This window comes from Lissotriton helveticus, chromosome 2_1, assembly GCF_964261635.1.
Source record: "Lissotriton helveticus chromosome 2_1, aLisHel1.1, whole genome shotgun sequence".
Lineage (NCBI taxonomy): Eukaryota > Metazoa > Chordata > Amphibia > Caudata > Salamandridae > Lissotriton > Lissotriton helveticus.
The window spans coordinates 1,274,780,414-1,274,806,950 of NC_136059.1; the positions used below are offsets into that span (position 1 = coordinate 1,274,780,414).

Consider the following 26,537-nt stretch of genomic DNA (forward strand, 5'->3'; position numbering starts at 1 on the left):
ATTCGTCCCCACATCACGGGCTTGGCGGGGAAATGTTTCGGCATTTTGAAGATGGTGAGGAAATTTCTCCCACTGCTTTCCCTTCAATATCGCAAGAACATTGTGCAAGCACTCGTGGGTTCGCGTTTAGACTACGCTAACGCACTTTTCTCAGGTCTGCCTAAATATCTGGTATCCAGACTCCAAAACTCGGCAGCCAGAGCCATCTTTGGCCTTCCACGGAGAGCTAGTGCCTCTCTATTGCGCGGCAGGCTGCATTGGCTGTCTATCGCTTGCAGAATTAGGTTCAAGGTCCTCACGTTGGCATTTAAAGCCCTCCACTGTATTGGCCCAGCTTACCTTAGGAAGCGGATTGCTTTTTACGTTCCCCGGAGGAGTCTGAGATCTGCTGACCTGGCTAAAGTGGAGGTACCAGTGATCAAACGCGTGCGGATGGGTGGCCGGTCTTTCCAGTGCATGGCGGCTAGTTTGTGGAATGAGCTCCCTCTGTCACTCCGTAAGGCTAACAATCTCCTGGCCTTTAGAAAGGAGCTCAAGACGTTCCTCTTTTCCGCCTAACCAGTGGGTCTACAGTGTTTCTGCCTCTGGGTTTTTCTTGGTTGTGTTTAGGACTCTGCCAAAGCGCCGGGACACCCGTTCTGGGTAGCCGTGCGCTCAAGAAATATAGTTTTAACATAACATAACATAACATTCCCATAAATCGGTTTGTGGAGTCCCACAGGGCTCATCTTTGAGCCTGGCTTTAGTTAACATTTACATGGCTCCACTGGCAAACATCGTGAGGAAATGGGACTTTGATGACTACTCGGAAATGGGACTTTGATGACTACTCCTATGGTGATGATACCCAGCTGATTATATCACTGGGAAAGAAATTATAGGAAATTCATGGCAAGATGTGGGGGTGCCTCATCGAAAAAGTAGGATGGATGACCAGTCATTGTCTAAAGTTAAAAGCAGTGGAGACCGAAATCCTGCTATTTGGTGGTGGAGGAGCATCTATTCTGAGATGCCTTGTGGTGGCCCGATATGTTGGGGGCTATGCCCAACCTTAAGAAGTTCTCCAAAAAAGTTTGGGCGATTGTGGACAATTCTCTTTCAATGCTAGAACACATTAAGGCCACCTGTGGTAAATGCTTCTGCATCCTCAAATTACTGAGGCAGGTTTTTTGGATTCCAGTTGCTTGGCAGAAAACTATAGTCCAGGCTTTACGAGTAGGCTAGACTATGGAAATGCCCTCTTTATGGACATTACAGATTACCTTTTTTCAAGACTTCAAGTAATTCAAAATGCCACGACCAAGCTAGTTTGCAATATGAATAGATTTGGCTCGGCATCAACTTGTCTAGCAGCCTTACACTGGCTTACAGTTCAGAATAGAGCCAGCTTTAAACTCATGTGCCATGCTCACAAGTCTCTGTACAACACCGGCCCCGAGATCCTATGGACCAGAGTTGAATTTTATAGGCCGGCATAGAATCTGAGGTCTTGCAATTTGGCCCTAGCGAAGTCCTCAATAATAAGGAAAACAAGAACAGGTGAAAATTATTTCACACAATTGGCAGCAGCCCTATGAAACTCCCCAACCCTGGAACTTCGCCTTATGGACAACCATCTTCATTTCAGAAAGACATTTGAAAACTAGGCTGTTTTTGGGCTAGTGTTCTTGCAGCATTTAGAGAGGCTACTGTGAGTTTCTCGCCAAGATGAACGATAGGCATGACATAAACTTGGTCTGTGATTTTCAGGGTCCACTTGTTTGTTGTAATTGCTTGCCAAGCCTTTAAGTATCTCCCTCCGACAGGTGGCTTATGCTCCCTTGAGGGAAAACAAAATCGGTTTTGCAGGTGGAGCAGGAGCGGAGGAGGGGAAGGACGTGGTGAAGGAGAATGGTTAATGCTGACCTTGTGTGTTCTTGAATTCACCATGCTGCTTGAGAAATTATTTTGCCTGCTGTTGAACTGGTTGAGAGGCTTGATGCTAGCGAAAACATATACCTTTGGAGTAACTGCAAAACTTGCAATACTGACAGTGAAACTGGTGGGCAGGAAAAACCAATTCCAGAGAATCGTGGCCTGCCCCTGCCTAAAATGTTCAAGGACTGAATCAGATATTTTGTCAAATAGACAGGAGCCATCAAAGGGCAAATCCATCATATTTGCCTGGATATCCTTTAGAGTGGAGCCAGGCAAGACGTCAGATGGCTACTATGGAGCCCAATGACCTTGCCACCGAGTCCACAGTGTGTAGGTCTGTCCTCAGGATCTGTTTTACCGCATTCTGTCCATCTCAAACAACCTCAGCAAACTTATTACAAAAATGGTCCATGAGGGAACATGCCATCTCCTACAGTGTGTAGGAGTAGCTGACAAGAGGCGGGTCCCATTGGTGGACCTAAAAACCAGGCTTCTGGACTAAAAAAGTATTTTTAGACTTTGAATCAAAAGGTGCATTGAGGAATAATTCCTGGCTCTGTGTAGTGCAGGAGGACACCTGTGCCACTAGGCTTGCTGAGGCAGGGTGAGCCAAGAGAAAGCTGCAGATCCTTCCCTTCTGTGCAGCAGTAGCAAGCAATCTAGTGACTTACCATAAAGGATGAAGATGGCTTACTTCACACTGACAGAATAGGTGCAATCAGGGCCTCATTGAACACAAGCAAGGGCTCTGTAGATAATAATAATAATAATACTGAGTTTTGTATAGCGCGATCAGCTACCTCACAAGGAGGTGTCCCGGCGCTGTAAGAACAAGATGTCCTGACCGTAGAGGCAGGAGGAGGGTGGCAACTAGCGTGGCTGGGTGAACAGCCAGGTTTTCAGCAGATGCTTGAAACAGACTTCGGATGGGGCCTGTTGAAGAGCATGGGGGAGCGAGTTCCATAGTGTCGCCACGTTGGCCGAGAAGGTTCGTCCTCCCAGTCGGGCTCTTTTTGCTCTGGGAACTACAAGTCTAACATAGTTGTTGGATCTGAGGGAGCGAGACCGAGTGTACCTAGGTAGTCGATCTTTCAGGTAGTTTGGGCAGTTACCGTAAATAGATCTGAAAGCCAAAGTAAGTGCTTTGAATTTTATTCTGCTTGCAACTGGTAGCCAATGGAGGGAGAGGAGATATGGAGAGACTGAGTGTTTAAAAGGAATCCTCATTAAAAGTCTCGCAGCCGCATTTTGGACCAGTTGTAGTTGCTGTATAAGGCGCTTTGGTAGGCCCAGATACAGAGCGTTAGCGTAATCTAGCCTGGAAGTAACTGTGGCGTGGATTATAGTTTTGCGGCAGCTAGCTGGGAGAAGCCGAAGGATCTTGCGTAGATTCCTCAGCTTACTCATACAGCAGCCGGCAACTTGCTGGATGTGTGATACAAAGGACAACTTGTCATCCCACCGCACCCCTAGATTTTTTGCTGAATGGCTGGGCGAGGGGGCTTGTCCCATCTCTGCCGGCCACCACAAATCCGGTGGTGGAGGGGGGTTTTGCCGAAGAAGATCACCTCTGTCTTACTAGCATTCAGTTTTAATTTATTAGTGTTCATCCAGCAGGCCACGTCTTGAAGGCACCCCTTAAAGCTCAGAAAGGATGCCTCTGACACTTCTGAATATGGGAACACCAATTGGGTGTCGTCGGCGTATGAAATTGCCTTGATCCCCCAGTTGGCAATCAGCGTGAAGAGTGGAGCCAGGTAAACGTTAAATAGGAGTGGACTTAGGGCCGAGCCCTGTGGAACGCCACAGCTCAGGGTTTTAGGTGTAGAGGAGACGTTCCTTAGAGCCACCTTCTGAGTTCTCTGGGTCAGATACGACTGTAGCCACTCCAATGCCTGGTCCTGGATACCTATCTCCGCCAGTCGTGCCAGCAGTATAGCATGGTCGACTGTATCGAAGGCGGCCGACAGATCCAGGAGCACCAGCATCGCTGAGTCTCCCGAATCCATCGACCACCTCACTGACTCTGCCACCTCAATTAAAGCCGTCTCAGTGCTAAACCCGGGTCTAAAACCTGATTGTGTCTCGTGTAGAATTTTATTGTGCTCAATAAATTGATTCAGTTGACGCTGGATGGCTTTCTCAAGCATTTTGCCTGGTGCTGCAAGGAGAGAGATCGGACGGAGATTATTGAGATCCTTAGGGTCTCCATTAGGTTTTTTTTTAAGGGGAGGAGAGTGGCATGTTTCCAGATATTCGGGAACACCCCGAAGAAATGGACAGATTCCATATGTACTGAATGGTGGGGGCCACAAAGTCTGCTATGCAACTCCACAGTTTAGGGGGACAAGGGTCGTCCGGCGAGCCAGATTTGCACCGACTTAGTTCGCGCTTGACTGTGTTTAGGTCTATTAGGTCGAATTGTGTCAGAATAGCACGGTCCGATATTATACCTGCTAGATCGGATTTTACCGTGGTCTTCTCTGGGCCAAAGGACTCGTACACTTTCTTAATTTTTGAGTCAAAAAAGTCCGAGATGCTATTACAAAACGAGATTGACGGGGGAACTTCCCTCTCGATGCATATAGGTTTGAAAGATGAAGAAGCTGACTGAAGAATCCCTGTATTGAGATTGGATTTGTCATCAATCATAGAAAAAGGTAGTTTAAAGACATCTGCTGCCTTCTTAAGGACTGCTCTAAATTAACCATCTCTTCGAATAGTGGCCCCAAAGAGCATTCAAATTCCATCCCTGCCAAAGTATATAATCAACTGGTGTTTTGGAATGCTAGGTACTCTGCAGTACTGGTATTAATAGGAGGGAAAAAGTTAGCCATCTCATTACTTTCATGCCCAATGAGGTCTAGCATCTGGATGTGGTCTATGCCAATGAGATCATCCATTTGCTGATAGTAATCCTCACCCAACATCAAACCAGAGCATAGTGCCCCTTACTGCCACAGGAAAACTATTACTTAGAATCCAGTCAGGCACCGGGGAGATTCACAAGCTGAGGAATCTACAGGTAAAAAGTAAGTGACTTGATAGAGGACCAATACTTCTCTCTTTCCCAGTTACATAAGGCACTAAGGGCCAGATGTAGGTAGAATAGATTTACCGATTCTTAATTACCGAAAATTACTGAATTTTACCGATTCGGTAATTAAGAATCGGTAAATCTGAGGGGTGGATATGTAGGTATTCCAGATGTGCTGGAATAACGATTCGGAAATATTCGGTATTTACCGATTCGGTATGCCCATTCATTCCTATGGGCTTTTGAGCCCATAGGAATGAATGGGCATTACCGATTCAGTATTTACCGAATCGGTAAATACAGATTTTCACAAGGGTGCAGGGGGTGTCACTTTGACACCCTCTGCCCCCCCCCAAAACAGGCTCGGGTGCCATGTGGCAGGCATACATGCCCTAAGGGCAGGTCTGCCTGTCACATGGCATAGGTGTGCATGCACACATGTGCATGCACACCGGAATCGGTATGTTACCATCAAATTGGATTTGATGGTAAAATACCGATTCTGTAAGGCCTCTGGGACTCAGAAGAGTCCCACCTACATCTGGGTGCCTCAGATTCGGTAAATTTACCGAATCGGTAATTTTACCGAATCGGTAAAAAAATGCCCCCTACATACCTGTCACCCATTTACCGATCGGTAACGGCCAAAATCGGCCGTTACCGGTCAGTAAATGGCCTGAAACGGCCACCTACATCTGGCCCTAAAGCTTGTTAGAGGATGTTCAGTAGTGAATTTATAAAAATATGCTGGGAACACCACCCCATCACTAGCAGATCTGCCTATCATGGAGAGAGGCCAGGGGTGGCCACTTTGGACAGAAACAACATAGGCTGGTTGGGACCCAGTGCTAAGCTATATTGGAATCCCTTTAGTCAGTCAGAACATCTTAATGAATGGGATTGTTTAATCAATGCGTCTCTTTTAAATATGTCAATCCAGAGTCACTGGAATTATGTAATTCTGCGGCAGTGGCTTTTTTCGCATAATTGTGAATTTGCCACATAATCCATCATCTGCTGCATTATCAGCAGATTTTAACAAAAGAAATGCTGTTTCTAGCTCAAACGGATCAAAAGTTACTAAAAACTTTGCAACATAATGTGGAAATCCCTTGGCAAAGGTTAAATGGCCATATTCCATTTGCTTATTTCTATATTGAGTTGATAATCTGACACGAGTGAGGTGAAATTAATTATTTGCCCAGGCTGTATTACCATGTGCAAAAAATAACAAAATAATGAACATCATCAAAATTGGGTGGCAATATGCGGACTAATTTGCCTTTTCTTCAGCATAATTTGATGCTTCCCTGCCACATAATTCCAGTGGCCCAGGTGAAAATGATAGCAGTAATATTTACAAACTTTTTATTAACATACTCACCATTATTATCATTTGTTTGGGGGGAAATTGTATTATTGCTGAATAAGTGGGAAGTCAGATTACTCCATCCTACATTGTAAAGAAATTACATTGAAGCAACAGCACATGCTGCAGAGAGGTATTAAACGCATAGAAAATATTCAATGATATGGCAACATCAAGAAAGTGGTGGAACAGTGAGCATTTTTCTTAAGTATACACATTATAACAGAGTATTCCATCACAATGCACGTGTACAGCTGCGATACAAATAATGACAAAATATTCAGGGGAGAATGGAACCATTTATTCGGGGAATGTTTTACACAACAATCATATACGGTGTGCAACAAATACAATGTAACAGCTTGTTCCCTGGTCATTTATTGAAATTACAGTATTTACAGATTTGTTAAGGCACGGGTTTCCAGAAAAAAGAATCTTTTTTACCAACTCACTCCCTGGAAAAGTAACCACCCAGTTACAGTCTAACACATTATGCGCTACTGAAAGATTCCTGCTTTCATGCTGATCTTCGTACAGTTTTGCTGTTGTAACAGTAATAAGCTTGCACTGTGCAGCTTACAGTGCCAATTGCTGGACGTTTTGCTTAATATGAAACACCTGAGAAACCAAAAAAATAACATCTAGGTATAAACACCTCAGTACCTTCATGTGATCTTAACATAGAGATCATACAATTGAAAAACTGAGAGATTATTTCGAATTTGGCGGATGTGGGACATCAAACAAAATTGGTGGAATACGGGCCATATGGCAAAATTGGCAAATGTCTTATACACCATATTTAGAATGTATATAGAGTACATATTCTAAATATGCTGCAAAGGACATCTTACAATTTTCCGAATGCCTCGCGTCTGCCAAACTACTGCAGGTAGCCAGTGTCAAAAATCACTGTTCACAATTGCCAGGGTACATATGGCTGGAGAGGGAGTGTTAGGACATGACTGCCTTTCAACTTTGAACTCTTTGTACATCATAAGGTCCTTCTCTATCATGCGCGTTATACCATATTTATGAATGCTTAAAGTGAATGCAGCATTTCTGCTTCTGAGTTCTTTCTTGTCAAACATTACCAACACTCACTCTGTTAATCCTCTCTGCCTCAACTTGTGTTCCAAAAGATAATGAAGTGTACATTTTTAGAGCATTTACAACTGCGAAAAGATGATGTGTACAATTACACTTCCAACATGTGCCAAAAAAAGTACTTCCATCTCTTGGTGATGTCCTGGGCATCCTACAATGGGGTTTGTCCCTCAGTCAGCAGTAGATAATGTTTTAAAAAAGACTGCATCTTTACTGATCCTCCTTACCATGGAACTTCCATGACTTTATTAACAATATTATTACCAAATATACAGAAAACAATCACTGTTTAACTCCTCAACAGATTTGGTAGGGCAGTTGGTAAGCTAACCTTGAAAACCTCTTTATCACAGTGATTGTTCTGTCATAAAAATAAAGCTGTATTTGTTTAAAGAGATGCTACTAGTTTGATTACTGGATGCACCTGCCTACTTCAGCACCCCAGTAGTAAAGAACAAAAAATAGAATGTACATAAATAAAAATTCCTTCTGTCTTCCCACTTTGAAAACTTTTTATAAAGCTCTACAGGAACAGATAAATCAGGTTCGGTTTCACGCGGATTTCTGGAACATCTCATTCAAATTTCAATAGCTCTTCTAACTTTAGACAACTGTATAATGGGACATTTACAAATACCCCCCAGCCCCCAACATTTGAAAAATGTGGCTCTGACATCCATTATTTTCAAAGCCTGCACAAATTCTAAAATGTTAAACATGTTTTCAACATGAGGTTGAAGGTATGAAACAGTGCTTTGTACAGTGTGAATAAATTAAATCAACACTTCTGTTGTGGTCCATCATTACATGGTACCATGGAAAGGGTGTTGTGCACATTTTCTTTAAAAATAAAAAGCGCTAAACAAATTTTCGGGAAGCACAAAGCATTTCAGCTTTACTCCCTTAATCTCAACAGGCACAGGTTCGAAATAAGCATTTTCTTAAAAACAAGCCAAGGGCTGCTAGCTTAGTATCCCACCTGCATTCTAAAAATATTGAATCAAATGCAATGTATTTGAACACTGAATAAATACACAATATCGCTTATGACAAATGTTTTCCACGTGTTAGGCTATTCAGGCTTTATCTGCACCACTTTATTTTTAATAATGGCCTCAGTTCTGAGAAATGAACATTTCAGAGAAAAAAATTGAAAATAGGTTGTCTTTCAAAAATAATGGAATAATTGAAATAGAAAGAGCTTTAGTTGAAAAGCAAGCAATTTTTGAGTTGTCTGGAAAGAAATATTCGTAAAAAATTCAGAAAAAGTACAGTACATGGATTGGACTACATTTTTTTGTTCATAAAGTAGAACATTCTTGCAGTTAAATGAGAATGGCTCCTCAAAGCAACTGCCAAAGGAGACCGGAATGCAGATACATTTGTCAGTCAGTGTTACTGTGAGGGAACTACAGTAGTATAGGACTTTTTCTAACTGCAGACGATTCTCTTCTAAATTGTATGGTTGTTGCATGGTCGCAAAGAGGAAACTTCACACAAAATGTTTTATATTTTTTTTAGAAGAAAAAGAAAAAAAACAAGACTTTCAAGGCTCAAGTGGAGCCTGGTTTTCTCTGAACCAAGGTTTAGGTTTTGTTTCTATACCGGTGCTACATAATTTTTTGCCACCAGAGTACCTATCACATAACATTAAGTGTGTTTTTCCACATAATTTGACAAGTCAAACGAGCACAATATGGAAGAATGCAAAACTTGCTGCAAAAGGGGCAGGTGACTTCATGCAGCATGATGTCTCATGGCAACAAAAGAAAATAAGAATTCTGATGAACGTTTGCAATGAAAATAGATCACTGTTGCAAATGTAAATGACAATGAGCCACAAGTAGTGAAAGTTCTACTGCCATTTGCGGACACTAAGTAAATTAAAACCGTTTGTGGTAATTCTTCAGTAAGAGCACACAAATGAATTTGTACCCAATAACTTACGAAACCTAATATTTCAGTGGGTAATTTCACTTAAATTCCGCTTGGGAATAATTCCAATGTTCCAATCATCCTTTCTCTCAAACTGTGTATAATTAAGTTCCATTTCTTTGCCGTTTAATTTTCCTGTTCAGATGTCGAAAAATCAAATATGATCCATCTTAAAATGAATTCTATGCATCATAAACAAAGGGAGAGTACCACAAAATATAGAGGGAAGTGTAAAATTAAAATCTACAAATACTTCTGTGAAGTTCACAGTGTTAAGCCTAAACTAAAGTAGTTTTTGTAGTGCTTTCCTCCAGCAAAGAACTTATTTTAGAATATTTTTCATCACTTTTCAAACTCCACCAGTGTCACAAAATGTCTGAAGTTGGCACAGTTTTGACAGCTGCCTTGATTGACTAGAAGCAAAGTTAGCCACTCTCGTCCTCTACTCACGACTGAACCCAGAAGATCCTGCAAGAAAACAACATGGAGGAGCACCCTTGTCCACTAAAAGGACGCAGAGAGGTAACAGCCATGCTGTTTAACTCAGAGAAAATAGCTTTCTTTTTTAAACAGCACAGGCTTGGATTTTCCTAATCTGTTACACTATATGGATTTTCTGATTTACGAATCCCAAAACAATCTTTTTCAATATTTTTCCTTGTGAAGTGTGTAAAAAGCATAACCACAACTGAAATTAAAATGAATATCCAAGGTGCTGGCTAATTGTAGGTCTATGAAAAGCCCACATCCCTCCAAGTTAAAGTTTTTCCAAATCAGTTCGCCACAATAAAAAAGTATTGTAATCATTGTAAAATCTTTCACTACGTACAGCCACCACAAAAGTTTACAGAATAAATATTTCAAGCTATGGAGGGATTTAGCTAAGGAAATAGCGAGGTGGTGGATACACTTCCCACAGATGATCAGTCAGGAGATTAGGGCATGGCTACTTTGTGAAATACATTACAATACTATTCGACTCCACAGCTCTGGTTAACTACAATGTCACCTTACCATGAGCAAATACAAAGACAAAAATTGTAACCTCTCTGGATTGAAGTAGGAAAGAAATATTCTCTCCGATTATTGATATGATAAACGCCCAAATACATCCCTTGATCCAGTATCCAGGCACAGTTAGACGGATTGGCTAATACCTGGGTTCCTGCCACTGAACACAGATTGTGTGCATATGTGAAAAGGCACTTAGCTTGCATTAGTCCTAACATTTTCTAATGTTAATATTGGTGCTGGTGAAGTATGGCAGTTCAAATGACATCTAAAATCCTAGTTCAGGCAGCAAGGCTGCAAACGTCTATATGCTCCCCAATAACCGCACCTCCACAATGACCTGTCTATGGAGTTTCAGTTTAAAGTCTGCAGCATAAAAGATCACTTTCTGGTAGCCACGTAATGGCACAAACCCCTAGTGGCCAACACCGCAGTTGGAAAAGGAGAAAGCAACACTTATTTAAAAGAGTAAAAGGGGCCGTTCAGCCTTCAGAAAAATGAAAATCTTGTGCAAATGCTTTCGGCTACTGCCTCATATTTTGTACTAGAGAAAAGTTTTATTTAATTATGAACAAAAAGAAAACTTTTGCATATTCAATTTTCTTGAGTAGGCGCTTTGTGTGAACTTTTACAGAATATGCTGCATACAATTGACCAAATCAGTTTTCTCTTGCCTTCGTGGAATTTGAAACAAGACCTAATTTGTGGCATTGCTTTCTTTCACAACTTCCTAGTAACTACCAAACAGATACAAAAACAACTTCTTAATAGTGAAATAGAGTACGATTCTATTAAATGCATAACCATGGATGGTCCTTTAATGTGTGTGCCAGTTTCAGAAGAACTGGTCACCACCTTAAAGAATAGCTCACAGTGGTCACATAGATGACAACTGAAACCAAATATATGTGTCGCTGTAGAGCTGTATGGATTTCCTAGGAATGCTGGCTGCCATATTAGCAAATACTGCAATAGAAAGAAGAAAAGGGGAAATAGATTTGACAAGATTTTCACACCACTTAAAAAAAAAAAAAGGGGACTGGCCAATTGTTTACCCTCGTCTTTACTGTGAAAAGCATAGGTATCCTGTTAAGTCTATTCTTTTCTTCAGAGTGAGAAATGAAAATTAACACAGTACATTCAGCATATGTCTGTCCACTGCCAAAAAGTGTTTATGGACCGGGCCAGGGTGGCTGATAGTTTTTTCCCCTTGAGCTTCTTCTGGCGTTGGTAGAGTGCAACTGTTATTAAAACTAAAAACAAAATATAATTTTAGCGCTTTATCTCTAGACATAGTGCCTTCAGGTTCTGTATGAAACAATAGTTTAACTTCTACAATAAACATTTTTTTCATTATAAAATTAAAGCAGTATCCTTTCATTTTTTTTTTATTCTCAACCGTTATCGGCTTTCACAGAAAGCAAAAAAGGAAGTTCTGAACAAGTCACTGAAACCATGCTTTAGACTCAAAGCAGGCAGACCGAGGCAATTCCATGCTCGACAATGTTTCTATGTGGCGCAGAGTCTCCAGTTGTCCTTCTCGATCTGCAGGAACCGTGCCACGGCTCACTAGGGATTTTCAATATATATAAATATATATATTATTAAAATGGTCATTTCTTTTCTCCAGCCATGAAAGGCAAGTCCAATCCTCTAGGCATCCATTGGAGATGTTGTGCATGGATCAGAGCTTAATGTCTTGTGATTCTGACATTTTGGCAAGAGTTTTCTTAACTCGTAAAGCTGTAAGGCGAGAGGCCGGGTTCTGAGCCCAACATTCTGTCATAAGCTTTCCCATTTGCCTGAGGCACTGCAAAATACAAAAAACAAAAATGCATGAGAAATAGTGTGATAAAAAAGGGGGGGAAAAAACCACGGTTCAACAAAATAGATCAGCACAGTCATGCCAAATGGCCTCAAATATTTGTCTACACGATGTCACATTTGCCACTCAAATTTGTTGCAGTCTTTGGACAAAAAAGAGAAAAGGAACAAGCATTTGCAATACAATAGGTCTCGCATTTGCGGGAGTTTAAGCTATTGGCATTGTAAGTGACAATGCCTTTTATTTATCTGTTTTTATAATTAACACATAAAATAAAATGCATTGTCATTTACAATACCAATAGTTCCAACTCTTGTAAATGCGAGACCCATTTCATTTCAAAGAAGCATACGCCATTGTCTGGGGCTACTTGAAAGTGAAAGCACGCATGGCGCACTGAATGTTGTAGGAAGGCATGTCGTGCCTGCAGTAGCAGAAACTTATTAAAGAAAATAGTGCTTACAAACCAAATAAAACGTACTGTGTAACAACCAAAGTACAAAGACCAGTCCTCTGGGGAGGTTACAAATGAAGACAAGGTGGTACTAAGGAGGGACTAACGAGCATATTAACGAATCAGAAACCAGCATTTACGAAGGACAATGACGCAAGCGAATGACAAATGTGGGTGGAGTGTGGGCACGGCTTCAAGTCCATATCTGAATACAGTATGTCTCGCAGAGCAAAGCGTGCGCTGACCAGGCTCGACCTAAAAAACAAGCCCACAGTGGATGCTGCACAGAGAGGGTCAAGGCACAACAAGATACAGGGCTCCAAATTAATTACATTCAAAGAGGCAATTGTACACCATTGACATGTACAAATAACGAGATTTCACATAAAGGATGTGTGGCCTTGACTAGGGAGAGGGTTCATTCAAAATATTTTAAAGACAATTAATACATTTAGTTATTCAAGATTGACAGTGCAGTCATCAATAATGTCATTTCAGATGTCATCAGTGAAGTTATTTAAGGTTTATCCATTCGAAAGGACTTAATAATTGGTATATAAATCTGGTGCGTCTCAAGGCCTTACCTCATCACTAGTCCACCGGTTTGGGAAAGAGGGTCGGAGTCGCCTGATGCACACAATTTCTCGCATATCTTCATAGGAGGGGTCGCTGGGCACCATGTCATGATATGGCAGCTGATATTCCTCTACTATACCTGAAAGGAAAGGCTTGCAAGTTAATTTATGTACAAGAAGCACTCGTGCAAAACAAGTTTGGATTACTGAAACACTCTAGATACACATATGAACTGATCAGCCCAAACATTGTTTATAGGTATCTGCACAAACGGTGAAAAGGAAATTATGTCATAAGCAGTGCACGGCGAGGGTATGAGTCTTAGTGTTTTTTTTTTGTTTAAAATGGTAGGTTTAAAGTTTCTTTTTCAGCTAACGATATTATAACTTTTACTTTTGTTTCTTACAGTGACTGAGTTTTTTTAATGCCCTGTAAGAAATTATTGCAATTACCAACTATAAAGTCACTTTACCTTTGTTTATTTCTGGAAATTTCTATGGCTTATTTGATGTAAAGTAATATTTTATTCCCATATCTAACTATGCTACCCCCCCACCACTACGTCGAAGGACGTGTACAGTGTGGGGTTGGCCGTAAGTGGCCAAGTCCTGCCCCCAACCTACATGGGCATACAATACCCCGCAGGCAGCCAATCCCTTCCCGCCACTGCCATTGGCCGTGCCCAGTGTGAGGTTGACTGCAGGGATCAAGGCCCCCCCGCCCCCTTCGCCGAGGACAGCCAAACCCCTGCCGCACATGGCCTTTGGCTGTGTGCAGTCTGGGTTAGATGCAGGGGCAACCGCACATACAGAGCCAACACACCATAACACTCACACGCGCACCTTTTTTAATGGTTTTCCGATCTTGCAGGAGCAAGCACAGTACCTGTGCAGGATTGAGGCAATCCAAAAAACATTTTTTTTATTTGGCCCTGTGATGGTCCCTCTGCCTCCCCACCCACTACCCCCCTTCCCCCGCCCCCCTCAATATAGGTTCCAGGGGGTCAGGGTCCCCCTACTCTGGTCACTTTCATTTTCAGGACACGGGGTTCAGGACACGGGGATAAGTCCCCATGTCCTGAAATCGCAACCACAATATTTGTCCTCATGCTGCAGCCAGCCAATCAGAGTGCGAGCTCCTGCAAGACTCGCAGGATGGGAGGGACAGAACTGGCGGGAAGAGAGGTCCTCTTGGTCAGACTGCTCTATTATTTAATGCTGTGTGCTTGAGGAACTCTCGCAAGTGCCCCGCAAACCCAGCCATCCAGATATAAATACATTTTTTAACCTTAATTTCTAAAAAAAAAAAAAGCTACTGAATGGATTTACACCAAATGACAAAAAGCATGCTTTTCGGGTAAAGATCTATATTTCTGCCAAAAATAAGAGTTGTTCACAGTATTTTGTATGAGATGCGTGTGACCCTTGCTTATCTGAAATGAGATTTGTGCTGCTTCCTATAAAACCACTGAGCTGAGCGGATATGTTTTCCGAGCTCCCCCTTCCTTTACCTCCTGATACACATCTCCTCGCTATCTCCCACAGGATGAGTCCAAAGCTGTACATGTCCGCCATGATGTAGGATTGGAAATGGTTTCGGTTCAAGCTCTCATCCAGTACCTCTGGGGGCATGTAGCGTTTTGTGCCAACTCTCGTGTTTGGTGGTATGTCTACTTCATTTGTGTCGCTGAAAAAAAGGAGAAAGAAAGTAAAGCAAATGAAGTGATCAGCAAATGTTTGAAACAGTTAGCACGGATGATGTACCATGGTCTAAAAATAAATTAAAATCTCATCTATGTGTGCCATTTGAGGGGTATCTTTTTGTCTCTCTGGGCACAGGCTATGCTCTGCTTCAAGCATTTTTAAACGTTCCAATGGAATACTGTAAATAAATTCAGTTGGCTAGTCCCCGGAGATAGCAACTGGCATTTATTTCTCTAGCAACCTTTCCCAGATACACCACAGTGACAGCATCTTCGTACAAAAAGCGCCTTTCTGGAAAATATGTCATACCCTTGGCTAGGATTAGATATTTAGATAGGATCGGATTGAAAGTGGGGAAGGGCCACTAACAATTGCGGTTTATTTCATTTGCAGGATTCTGTGCAATAATGCCAGTGATAATGAAATAGTCATTAAATGTAGAAATAGCTTCCGCTCTTCCCCAGAGTCACTCAGTGCTTGGACTTGAAAACCACAGAGTGAACAAATTGCTAGGAAATTAGCCGTAAAGCCCTCTCTCTATAGTGCGAGCGAGACGGAGAGAGGGTAGCCGCGTTTGTGTACATGCACCCGTGATCGCTGCTAACAAAATTGTTCCAAATTGTAGGGCTCTTTTCCATAAAATCTCTGAAAGTGGGAAATATGAGGAGTCTCATTAGTGGGGTAGGAAGGAGGTTTGGGAAATGGGTTACAGTACTATATGCAGACATAAAAAAAAATCTTTAACATTGGCCTAAAACTTTATATCAAGGTGGGGAGCAGGCGTGAATCCGTAAGCAGGGCCACTGCAACTTCGCGGTAACGGAGGATCAAATTATGTGGCAGGGCTGACTAAATTATCGGGCAATTAAAGAAAAATTACACGCCTGCTTTTTCCTGTTTCACTTCCCTCATATTTCATCCTGCAAACATCCGTTTTTCACATCTAGTCCACTCCAACTTTCTCCAATGCTGATTATACTACGAATCTATGCTATTTAAAATCAATGCTAGAGTCAATACATACAAACTGTTCATTTTTGTTTCGAGGACTCAGTGCGTCAGTTCCGATTTACACAGTCAGGTCGATGAGTCGGAATAGAGCCTCTCAGTCGGTGTTGAATGGCCAGCGCTGTGTTGGATCGAGCCTGGGAGCGGCATCTTCGGATTGGTTCTGTGTCATCGTCAAACCTTGCAGTCGAGACCCACGTCGTCATCAAATCAGCACTGCGTCGGAAGGCACTGCATCAGTTATGATCGCTGCAAAGGGGTCACTGCATCAATGTTTGCAGAAAACTGCTGTAGAACCCACTTCTGAGGTGCAGGACAGGAGGGGGCACCTTAGGCAAGGGTAGAACCAGTAGTGTTGCAAGAAGTCTTTTGTGACCTCTATTGTGACCCTGACACTTCACAGAACAGGAGGTAAGGAAAAACTTGGGTTCAAGGATGTACAGAACAGGTCCGGTCATTCTCACTCCCAGACGAGAGGCAGCAGGCAGCAGGCCAACACAGCAATGCAGGTAGCAAAGTGGCAGTCCCTACTACAGCACCTTCTTCCAGGCAGAATGTCCTTGGTTAAGCAAAGTTTTGATCTGGTGTTGTCAGGGGTCCAGTACTTATACCCAAATGTGCCTTTGCAGTGGGGAGACATCAAACAGGTCTTTGGAGATCACAAGGTCCTTGCCTTTCCTGCCCTGGCTCCAAACTCACTACAGGGGGCTATGGAGCACTTTGTGTTTGGACAGCCCTTTTCAGGAGCAAGTGTCAGCTCCTCCCTCCCAATCTACCTCAGGAAGGCCCGTCAGCTTGGTGATAGGCCATCAGGATTCAAATGTCCAGAGGGAATGTCCAGAGGGAATGCACACAATCCAGCTGTCACCTACCCCAGAAGGGTATTCAGCGACAGCCAGAGGCACAGATTTGTTAAAGTAAGAAAATGGTAACTTTCTAAAAGTGGCATTTTCAGACTTACAATTTAAAGTCCAACTTCAACATATGTTGTGATTTTAAATTTTGAGTCCAGAGACACCACACTCCAAAGCTCTATCTTTTCAAAATTGGAAATTACACTTAAAAAATGTTTTAAGGCAATCCCAATGTTAACCTGTGGGAGAAATAGACCTTGCAGCAGTGAAAAGCAAATTTAGCAGTTCTTCATTACCAGGACATGTAAAACTAAAAAGTACATGTTCTACATTTTTAATACATTGCAGCCCACCCAAAGAGCTGCCTCGGGCTTACCTTAAGGGTGACATATGTAATAAAATGGACGGGTTGGGTCTGGCAAGTAGGTTAGCTTGCCAGGTCCAAATGGCAGTTTGAACTGCACACCCAGGATCTGCAGTGACAGGCCTGAGCCATGTTTAAAGAACTAATGAATGGGTGGCAGAATTGGTGCTGCAGGTCCATTAGTAGCATTTAATTTACAGGCCCTGGGCACATATAGTGTACTCTGCTAGGGACTTGTATGTAAATTAAATATGCCAATTGTGAATAAGCCAATGTTTCCTTGTTTTGTGTACAGAGCACATGCACTTTAGCACTGGAAAGCAGTGGTAAAGTGGCCAAAATCCTTAAGTCAGCAAAATGAAGTCCGCAAAAGAGTAGGTTAGAAGACAAAAAGTCAGGGGAACACGCCAAGGATGCCAGGTATAACAGAAATGAACAGAATAACGATTTTCTTGCAAACGAAGATTGAGAAATCCTCTCAGAAAAGGGCATTTTGTTCCAGATTAACACTCAAACTAGTGATTGCATTCTACAAGACAACATCAATTGGTGACACATTTTTCCAGTTCAAGACGCCAAGTAATGGAAATCACTTCCAGGAAGGATACAATCAATAATCATTTAAAAGTTAGGAGCATGGTGAAGATATGACTTTATGCAACTTGAATCTATAGTAAACCAGTATAACTCTGTTACTCCAGAGCAAGTGAGGAATAAAGGGATCATATTGAGGAGAAGCAAAAAATACCCATTGATAACAAAAGAGCTCACATTACATTGCATTAGCATCATACGGATAAAATGTAAGAGACTGCAAAAGCCTCAATTTCAATGACAAATTCAATCATTGAAGTATCAGTTGAAATAGATCCAGCTACACAACACTAGGCATAAGGAAACAACAAAAATGTCTCTTCAAATGTCGAGGTATATTACGTTTTCATTCTAAGATTTTTCAAAGCCATCTGAGAAATTGTGCAATCATTATTGCATAACTTTACACCATGCATGTCCCTTGCATGTCAGCTGAAAAAGAGGTCTGCTGGAATATGAATGCACTAAAAACATTTGCATGAATGATGCTTCCAGAATCTTGGTTTGCAGCACAATTAAGCGTGTGTCTATACTACAGCTTTAGTGTCTCTACTCAGTGTAAATGACCCTCCAAGTTGATCTTTATGACAAACTCGATCCCCACAAATAATGCCTTGAAAACTTTGTTCCAATAAAATGTCATCCAGACTAGAAACAACTTGATAATCTATGATCTGTACAGGTGACAATGTTACTAATAATGTGGAACAACCCACTTGCTCAAGGGCATGAAATTAGCATCACACATGGATCCGTCAAAATCCTATAATAATCTGAATTAGAAGAATATCACAAATCATCTGGCACAAAATGGAAATAACTCCGCTGGAATAGCATGCTACCAAACTGCAATGCGCTCTAGTCTTTAATCGTGTAAATACAAATATAAATTTAGTTTCAAATTAATTGAAAAGCAGAAGATTCTCAAGCTGTACTTTCCCACTCTGATAAATTCTTGCAAAACGTGCTCTTGTGCCTCTTGTAGCAAGGCGTGGCATGCTGTAGCATTCCAGATAACATGAAGATAGTGAAAATAAGATATCTGGGAAGAGCTACCACATGCAATAAGGTTTACAACCCTTAAACCAGAATAGCTGAGAGAGTATTCCATAATGTTTGTTAATGAAGGAAGGAGTCCAAACTTCTCAATATACCAAGAGGGCAGGGAAGCCTAGGTCTTCACAAAATCATATATATTCACGATATTGATCAAGATGTGTGACACAATATTCATAAGGACATGTTCATTACACATATAAAATCAGTTAGAATAACAGCAGAACAGTACATGTATTTTACTATCATCATAGCTAGCTTTGCGTGAAGAAAGATTAGAAGTAGAATTACGGAGGTTCAAACATGTACTGCTATTTATTGGGGGTAATAGGATTTAGAAATTTCCCAAAAAGTATCTGCAATGCTTCAATAATTTATTTAAATGAAGATGAGTGACAATACACTATTTGCGACCAAAGCCTTTGCAGCGGTTGATTCCAATAACAGTGACAGAAATATCGGATTAAGGACACAATAGTTAATCCAGATTTTCCCTTTGGCAAGGTTCTGCTATACTGAAAAGAATGAAGTGGACATACCATTCCAATTTTTCCCAGGTTTACTATAACCTATATTTCCTTGTGTTCAGCAGTTGCACAAAGATATTTCTTGAGGTAGAATGAAAAGACATCTAAGAGTCAATTTTGGTAAACTTTACTTTGTTATTTGTGGCACCTAATTACCAGAGAGAGCAACATAAGTAAGGCATGCAATTTACATTCATGATGCAGGGGATGAGGCCTATTGGAATGACCCCTGGATTTCTAATGTCTGAAGGTTTGTTTCATGCCTGTTCTAGCTGGTGGCTTAGTCCTACATCCTCATTTCAATGTCACTAACCTGATAAATTTGACAGCCAAGCCCAGATCTGCTATGCAGCAAGTCCCGTTCTTCTTCACCAAGAGGTTTTTACTTTTCAGATCACGGTGGGCAATAGCGGGTTTGCCTTTGGTGCCAAAGATTTCGGTGTGGAGATGACAAAGGCCACTGATGGAGGAGTACGCCAGCTTCAGCATGCCCTTGGTGTCCAGCGTAGTTGACTTCAGGTAATCATACAGTGAGCCATTCTCATGATAGTCTGTTATTAGGTACAGCTGGGTCCAGGATCCGGTGCCTTTGATGTCTGCTGCAATAAAGCCTTAAGAAAGAAAAGCATTACAATTAATTTAATGGTACGTAGCCTATGTACGTTTGTGTAGCTGTCTTCATATTACATATTTTATTACTGCTGAACATCCAGTTTACATTTCCACATGGATGGTCGACCAAGACCCACACTTCCCTCTCCTTGCACTTATGTACTGATACAGACCGACTCAGGAATAAAGGCATATTTTTTTCTATTTCAGAGGCACCTTTGACCAAGTGGAACTCTTCCTGGGTGCCCCTGTGGAGAATTCAGGTGCAATGGTTAGGAGGTGCCCACTGTCAGTCAGTCAGTCAAAATACTTTATTCGGTTCATAACAAAAACCACAAAAGTATACAGAGAACCACGAAGGGAAAAAACATTTAAAATTGCAGTAAGACTAGCTATTTACAACAACACAGCATCCAAAGAGAAAATGTAAGGTTGAAAAAACAATAAGAATATATAAATTTCATATCTAAATTTGCAAACGCCCAGTGATTTGCACATCTAATAATCAAAGAGCAGCCTGACATGTCTTGCTTTGATGAGCCATGAGCAAAGGGCCTGATTTATAGTTTAGCATTCAATCACGGTTGCATTATATCCGCCACCCTGATGTACCAAATGTAGTGATCCAACAAGCTCAGCCCTGATTTCGGAACCTGGATAGGAACTGCCATTGTGAAGTGTCATGTCAAGGTACAAAAAGTTTTGCAGACAGCCGCCATGGGTTTTGATGGCCAGTCACCTAACTTTACCAAAGATTTTTTTTTTTTAAACTTCCAAAGTTGGATTTTGTTACTGAAAAACATAACTAATGACCCACATTCCCAGGGAACTTTTTTCCTGAAAGTGTGAGTGTGTGTGTGTGTGGGGGGGTCATTATTTGTTCACAGACATCACACCGTCTGCCATAAATAGGGTGCGTGGTGTTATACCCTTCCTTCAATGGCCCCCTACCCTTCAAGCTGTCGGAGGAAGATTCCAATCAACCGAAAGCTATTGCATTCCACTCAACCATAATAAGGTGGTGGACAGTGGGTTTGGTGGACAGGGTACTCAGTCACAATTGTAACAGAGTACCACATCTTCTAAACTCCCAATCTGCCCCTTAAACAATAGTAAACAAAGGATGCAGGAGCATCTACTTTTTCCTTTAGGGTAATGGTGCTAACATTTTCGAAGTTGATACTTTCAAAGTCAGTTGCTGTTTAGAGTTAAGAAATTGGGATGAGGATAAGAATGCATGCAGGAATATCCCTGGCAAGCAATGCTTCCACACAGGAAAATGTGGAAAACTGCATGGAATATATAATCCTGATTCAGATCGCTCGATCAGAATAGTGACTGTATTCAGAGAGGTAAATGACTGGTACAGCACCCAGTTGAAAGTTTTTAATTCAAAACTATTTCCTTATAGATATTTTTGTAGCACCTCTTTGGCTGTCTCAAAGTAGCTTTCCTTAGCAAGGGTTCAGGTTCAACAACTGCAGGAGTGGTGATCTGGAACCTGAGGAACCCCCAGATGGTTTCTGTCTTACAGGAAAAATGAATAAGAGGCTAAAGTGGGCTAGAAACATTGTATTTCTGTTGCGATGAGCGAATTTGGCGGGTAACTGAACCTTGCAATTTAAAACTAACATATGCCCTAGAAACTCTTTAATTTTCCTAAATTGGAGTGCAAAATCTGGTTCATTGTTGTTTTCTGTGGCACAGAGTGCACCGACAGAGTTCTCCTACTCACTCAGCCATGCCTGTGAAACCCTGTATATACACATGGAAGGCCATCAAACCTTGTGCCCCTTACCACCACCAAGCCGTCAACACTGCATACGTGGAAAAAAAAGTTTCATTAAGGAACACAATTCTCTACAGAGTGAGAAACAACAGGATGAAGGAAACGTCCAGCACTGTTGCAAGAAATTCATTCTTTGACATGATCTCAGTGGGGATTTATTTGCAAATGATTGATAGGAATCCTTAGTCTGTCAAGTTCTGCAAAGAATTTTAAGGCTTGCTACAACATTGGATGATCCTGAAACCATCATCAGCCAGTCACCTGAATAGGTGTAAAGTTGCACCCGCTAAAGCCGAAGATAGACACCACCAATGGAGATCCTTTTGGTGAATAACTGGGTAAGACTTTTAAAGTGATCTATACCAATGTTGACCTTCTCAATGACTTCACAAACTTAGGCACCTGACATGCAACTTCGAGGCTACTCACAAGTTGAAGACGAATCAACCATTCTACCTTGCCCTTTCAGACCCACACTAATGCCCTATCAGGGCAAGCCTCGTTTTTAGAACCTCCTGCCTGAAGTATGTGTGTGTGTAATGGTCGTCAGTCCAATAAGTGGCTGCCAATGATTTTTCAGATGCTCTCTGTCCAGGCTCTTCACAGCCGAATGCCAGAACCTCATGCACATCCCGTGGCTCAGACACTCTGCAAGAGATAGATTACTTTTGATTCACTGTACAAGCCTCCGTTTTTTATAACAAACTACCTCTTGTCAAAAACGTATTCCTTCTCTTGCCTAGTAAATCTTCCTCATAAATCACCTTCTCTTCTTCAACATCAATCAATCAATCATGCCATTTGTATAGCGCACTACTCACCCGGGAGGGTCTCAAGGCGCTTGAGGGGAGGGGTATGCTACTGCTCGAACAGCCAGGTCTTGAGTTGTTTCCTGAAGGCGAGATGGTCCTGGGTCAGCCGAAGGTGGATGGGGAGGGAGTTCCAAGTCTTGGCAGCCAGGTAAGAGAAGGATCTTCCTCCGGCGGTGGCTCTTCGGATGCGTGGTACGGCTGCGAGGGCGAGGCTGGTGAACCGTAGCTGGCGGGTGGGCGTGAGGAAGGTCAGGCGGTCGTTGAGGTACTTGGGGCCCAGGCCGTGGAGAGACTTGTGTGCGTGGGTGAGGAGCCGGAACGTGATCCTCTTGTCGACGGGGAGCCAGTGCAGGTTCCTCAGGTGGCTGGAGATGTGGCTGCGTCGGGGGACATCCAGGATGAGTCGGACGGAGGCGTTCTGGATGCGCTGGAGTCTTTTCTGTAGCTTGGCTGTGGTTCCGGCGTAGAGGACGTTTCCGTAGTCCAGTCGGCTGGTGACGAGTGCCTGGGTGACAGTCTTCCTGGTCTCGGTCGGGATCCAGCGGAAGATCTTGCGAAGCATACGCAGGGTGTTGAAGCACGATGAGGAGACGGCGTTGACTTGTCTTGTCATCGAGAGGGAGGGGTCCAGGATGAAGCCCAGGTTGCGTGCGTGGTCGGTTGGCTTGGGTGCGGTGCCCAGGGCTGGGGGCCACCAGGAGTCGTCCCAGGCAGAGGGCGAAGATCCCAGGATGAGGACTTCCGTCTTGTCCGAGTTCAGTTTCAGGCGGCTGTCCTTCATCCACACGGCGACGTCTTTCATCCCTTCGTGTAGGCAGGTTCTGGCGGTGTCGGGGTCTCTGGTGAGGGAGAGGATCAGCTGGGTGTCGTCGGCGTAAGAGATGATGTTGAGGTTGTGCTGGCGTGCGATGGCTGCGAGAGGTTTCATGTAGATGTTGAAGAGGGTGGGGCTGAGTGAAGATCCTTGCGGGACGCCGCAGATGACTTCGGTGGCCTCGGAGCGAAACTGGGGAGGCGGACTCTTTGTGTTCTTCCGGCGAGGAACGAGATGATCCACTCCAGTGCCTTCTCTTGGATACCGATGTTGCTGAGGCGCTGGACTAGGGTGCGGTGGCAGACCGTGTCGAACGCAGCGGAGAGGTCCAGGAGGATGCGGGCCACTGATTCCCCCTTGTCGAGCAGGGTCCGGATGTCGTCGGTGGCTGCGATGAGGGCGGTCTCTGTGCTGTGGTTGGCTCTGAAGCCGGACTGCGAGTGGTCGAGGGATCCGTTCGTCTCGAGGAAGGCGGTCAGCTGTCTGTTGACGATCTTCTCGATGACTTTAGCAGGAAAAGGGAGGAGTGAGATGGGGGCGGAAGTTTTTGAGATCGGTGGGGTCTGCTGTAGGTTTCTTCAGGAGGGCGCTGATCTCGGCGTGCTTCCAGCTCTCCGGGAAGGTGGCGGTGTTGAAGGAGGCGTTGATGATGTTCCGGAGTTGGGGTGCGATGGTGGAGTCGGCCTTGTTGAAGACGTGGTGTGGGCAGGGGTCGGTCGGTGATCCGGAGTGGATGGTGTTCATCGTGCGGGCTGTGTCTTCGGTGGTCACCGTGGTCCAGGTGCGAAGGGTGGCGGTGGGGGGCATTGGTTCAACGGTTGGGTGCGTGGGTGGGGCGCCGAAGCTGTTGTGGATGTCGGCGATCTTGCGGTGGAAGAACGAGGCGAGGGAGTCGCAGAGGTCTTGTGACGGAGTGATGTCGTTGGTGCCGGTGCTGGGGTTGGAGAACTCCTTGACGATAGTGAAGAGCTCTTTGCTGTCGTGGGCGTTGTTGTCCAGTCGTTCCTTCAGGGATTTCTTCTTGGTGGTGCGGATGAGCTGGTGGTGCTTGCGGGTAGCGTGTTTGAGGGCGGTCATGTTGTCGGTGGTCCGGTCGAGGAGCCAGGCTTTCTCGAGGGTGCGGCAGGTCTTCTTGGAGTCCTTGAGGTCGTCGGTGAACCAGGATGCCTTCTTGCTTCTGGGTCTGCTGGGAGGGTTCTTTAGTGACGCGAGGTCGTCGGCGCAGGCGGTCAGCCACTGTGTGAAGTTGCGGGCTGCTTCGTTGGGGTCCGTTGTGTTGGCGGGTGGGCTCTGGCTGAGGGAGGTGGTGAGCTGGTCTGCGGTGATCTTGCTCCAATTCCTGTGAGGTACCTGTTGCGGGTGGTGGCGGGTCGTGGATCTTTTGAAGCTGAAGTGGACGCAGCTGTGGTCGGTCCAGTGGCGTGGCTGAAGGTGATGTACTTGCTGGAAGAGAAGACGGGAGCAAGCGTGTGGCCGGCGTAGTGGGTGGGGGTGTTGACCAGTTGCTTGAGTCCGAGGTTGGCGAGGTTTTCCAGCAGGGCGGTGGTGTTGCGGTCCTTGTTGTTCTCCAGGTGGAAGTTGAGGTCCCCGAGGAGGATGTAGTCAGTGGAGGGTAGGGCGTGCGGGCTGATGAAGTCTGTGATGTCTTCGCTGAATTGTGTGTGTGGTCCCGGGGGTCTGTAGACGAGGGTGCCTCTGAGGGTCGTCTTAGGGTCGGTGTGAATCTGGAAGTGGAGATGTTCGGCTGCGGCGAAGGAGTCGTTGGCGTTGGTCGTGATGTGGATGGTGTTCCTGTGGACGACGGCGATGCCACCTCCGGTCTGGTTGATGCGGTCCCTCCTGATGATCTTGTACCCGTCCGGGATGGCGATGGCGATGTCGGATGCAGAGGAGGCGTTCATCCAGGTTTCCGTGAGGAAGGCGACGTCCGGTGATGTAGCGTTGAGGAGGTTCCAGAGTTCCACGGCGTGTCTGTGGACGGAGCGGGTGTTGATCAGGATGCACTTGAGGTGGTTGCTGCTGGTGTTTGTCTTGGCGGGTGCGGGGCAGGTTCGGAGGCAGGTGAACTTGCAGGTGCAGCAGGTGAAGGGTCCGTGGGTGCGTCTCGGGGTGGCTCGGCAGCAGGAGTGGGTCCGGCCGGCATTGAGTGCGTTGAGAGTGGCGGCGTCGTAGGTCAGTCGGGTCGTCTTGCCTCGGCGGGGAGGGCCAGGGGTCCTGGCGCTGGGCGCGGGCCAGGCGCGGACGGGCTTACCTTTGGCGCACCTTCGGCGCTCAATCGGTGCTCCCGCTGCGCGCGTCCGCTGCGTGGTCGCTATGGGGGCGTCATAAGTAAGGAGCCGGAAGGGAGGAGCAGCTGGGTGGCGGGAGCGGGGCGGCGAATGGAATCACAGGGGGGCGGGGCCGCAGGGAGGCAGCGGCGGGAAATTCCAAGAAGCAGCGGGCAATTCCCAGGAGCAGCGGGAAATTCCCAGGAGCAGCAGGCAGCGAGCGAAGGAATCTGCAGGCAGGAGGCGGCAAAGGCAGGCAGGAGCGGCAGCAGTGAGTGGGGCGACCAAGCCCTGTGGAGGGCTGAGCGGTCATCACCAACACCACCACTTCCAGTAGCACCAAATTCCAAAATCCCCTTCTCAATGTGTTCCACCAATAAAAATGGCTTTTCTTCCCCTGAACCCTTTTGTCCAATCTGCATGATGAGGTGAATTACTTCAATATTCTTCATCGTCTGTATGATTCAGGCTCAGTTCAAAGTAAAGAACATTCTTAGGATCATTGAAGGTCCGTATAAATGGATTTGTATGAGCATTTTGCAGTCTGCATTGCAGTTCTTCCATTTTATATTTTTGTGAAACAGAGATTGTTTCTCAACTGTCCTGATGGTGGTATAGTGAACCAAAAAATGATGGATTTACCCCAGATCTGTGGCTGGGGGTGAATGTTTGACAATGTTCAGCATTCCCTCCATCATCTTTTTGTTTTGCTATAGTCGCCCTAAGTGCCCAGACGTGGGTCCAGTGCTCGCTATGCCACTGGATTCAAAGCTAGCATGGCTGATATGGGGTGATACCCCAAACTTGTCCCAGGATGCTTGTTCGGGCTGGACTGTTCCCATGGTGTGCAGGGTCAAGACTGGTTTGCATATGGCTGGGTCAAAACCGGGGTGGCATGGTGAGCAA

General features: G+C 44.3%; 1 protein-coding gene across 4 annotated transcripts in view; it reads right to left on the reverse strand.

Moving 5' to 3' along the window:
• Positions 1-6,602: 6,602 nt before the first annotated feature.
• The window catches only part of BMPR1B (bone morphogenetic protein receptor type 1B), a 573,406-nt gene continuing 553,471 nt past the window's right edge, over positions 6,603-26,537 (reverse strand). For all 4 annotated transcript variants that reach the window (XM_078676220.1, XM_078676218.1, XM_078676221.1 and 1 more), the window contains exons 8-11: positions 19,651-19,948; positions 14,742-14,917; positions 13,240-13,370; positions 6,603-12,186 (exon numbers count right to left, since the gene is read on the reverse strand). In XM_078676220.1, the coding sequence (XP_078532346.1) occupies positions 12,061-12,186; positions 13,240-13,370; positions 14,742-14,917; positions 19,651-19,948 (731 nt within the window). In that variant the 3' untranslated portion in view covers positions 6,603-12,060. The remainder of the gene's footprint in view (positions 12,187-13,239; positions 13,371-14,741; positions 14,918-19,650; positions 19,949-26,537) is intronic.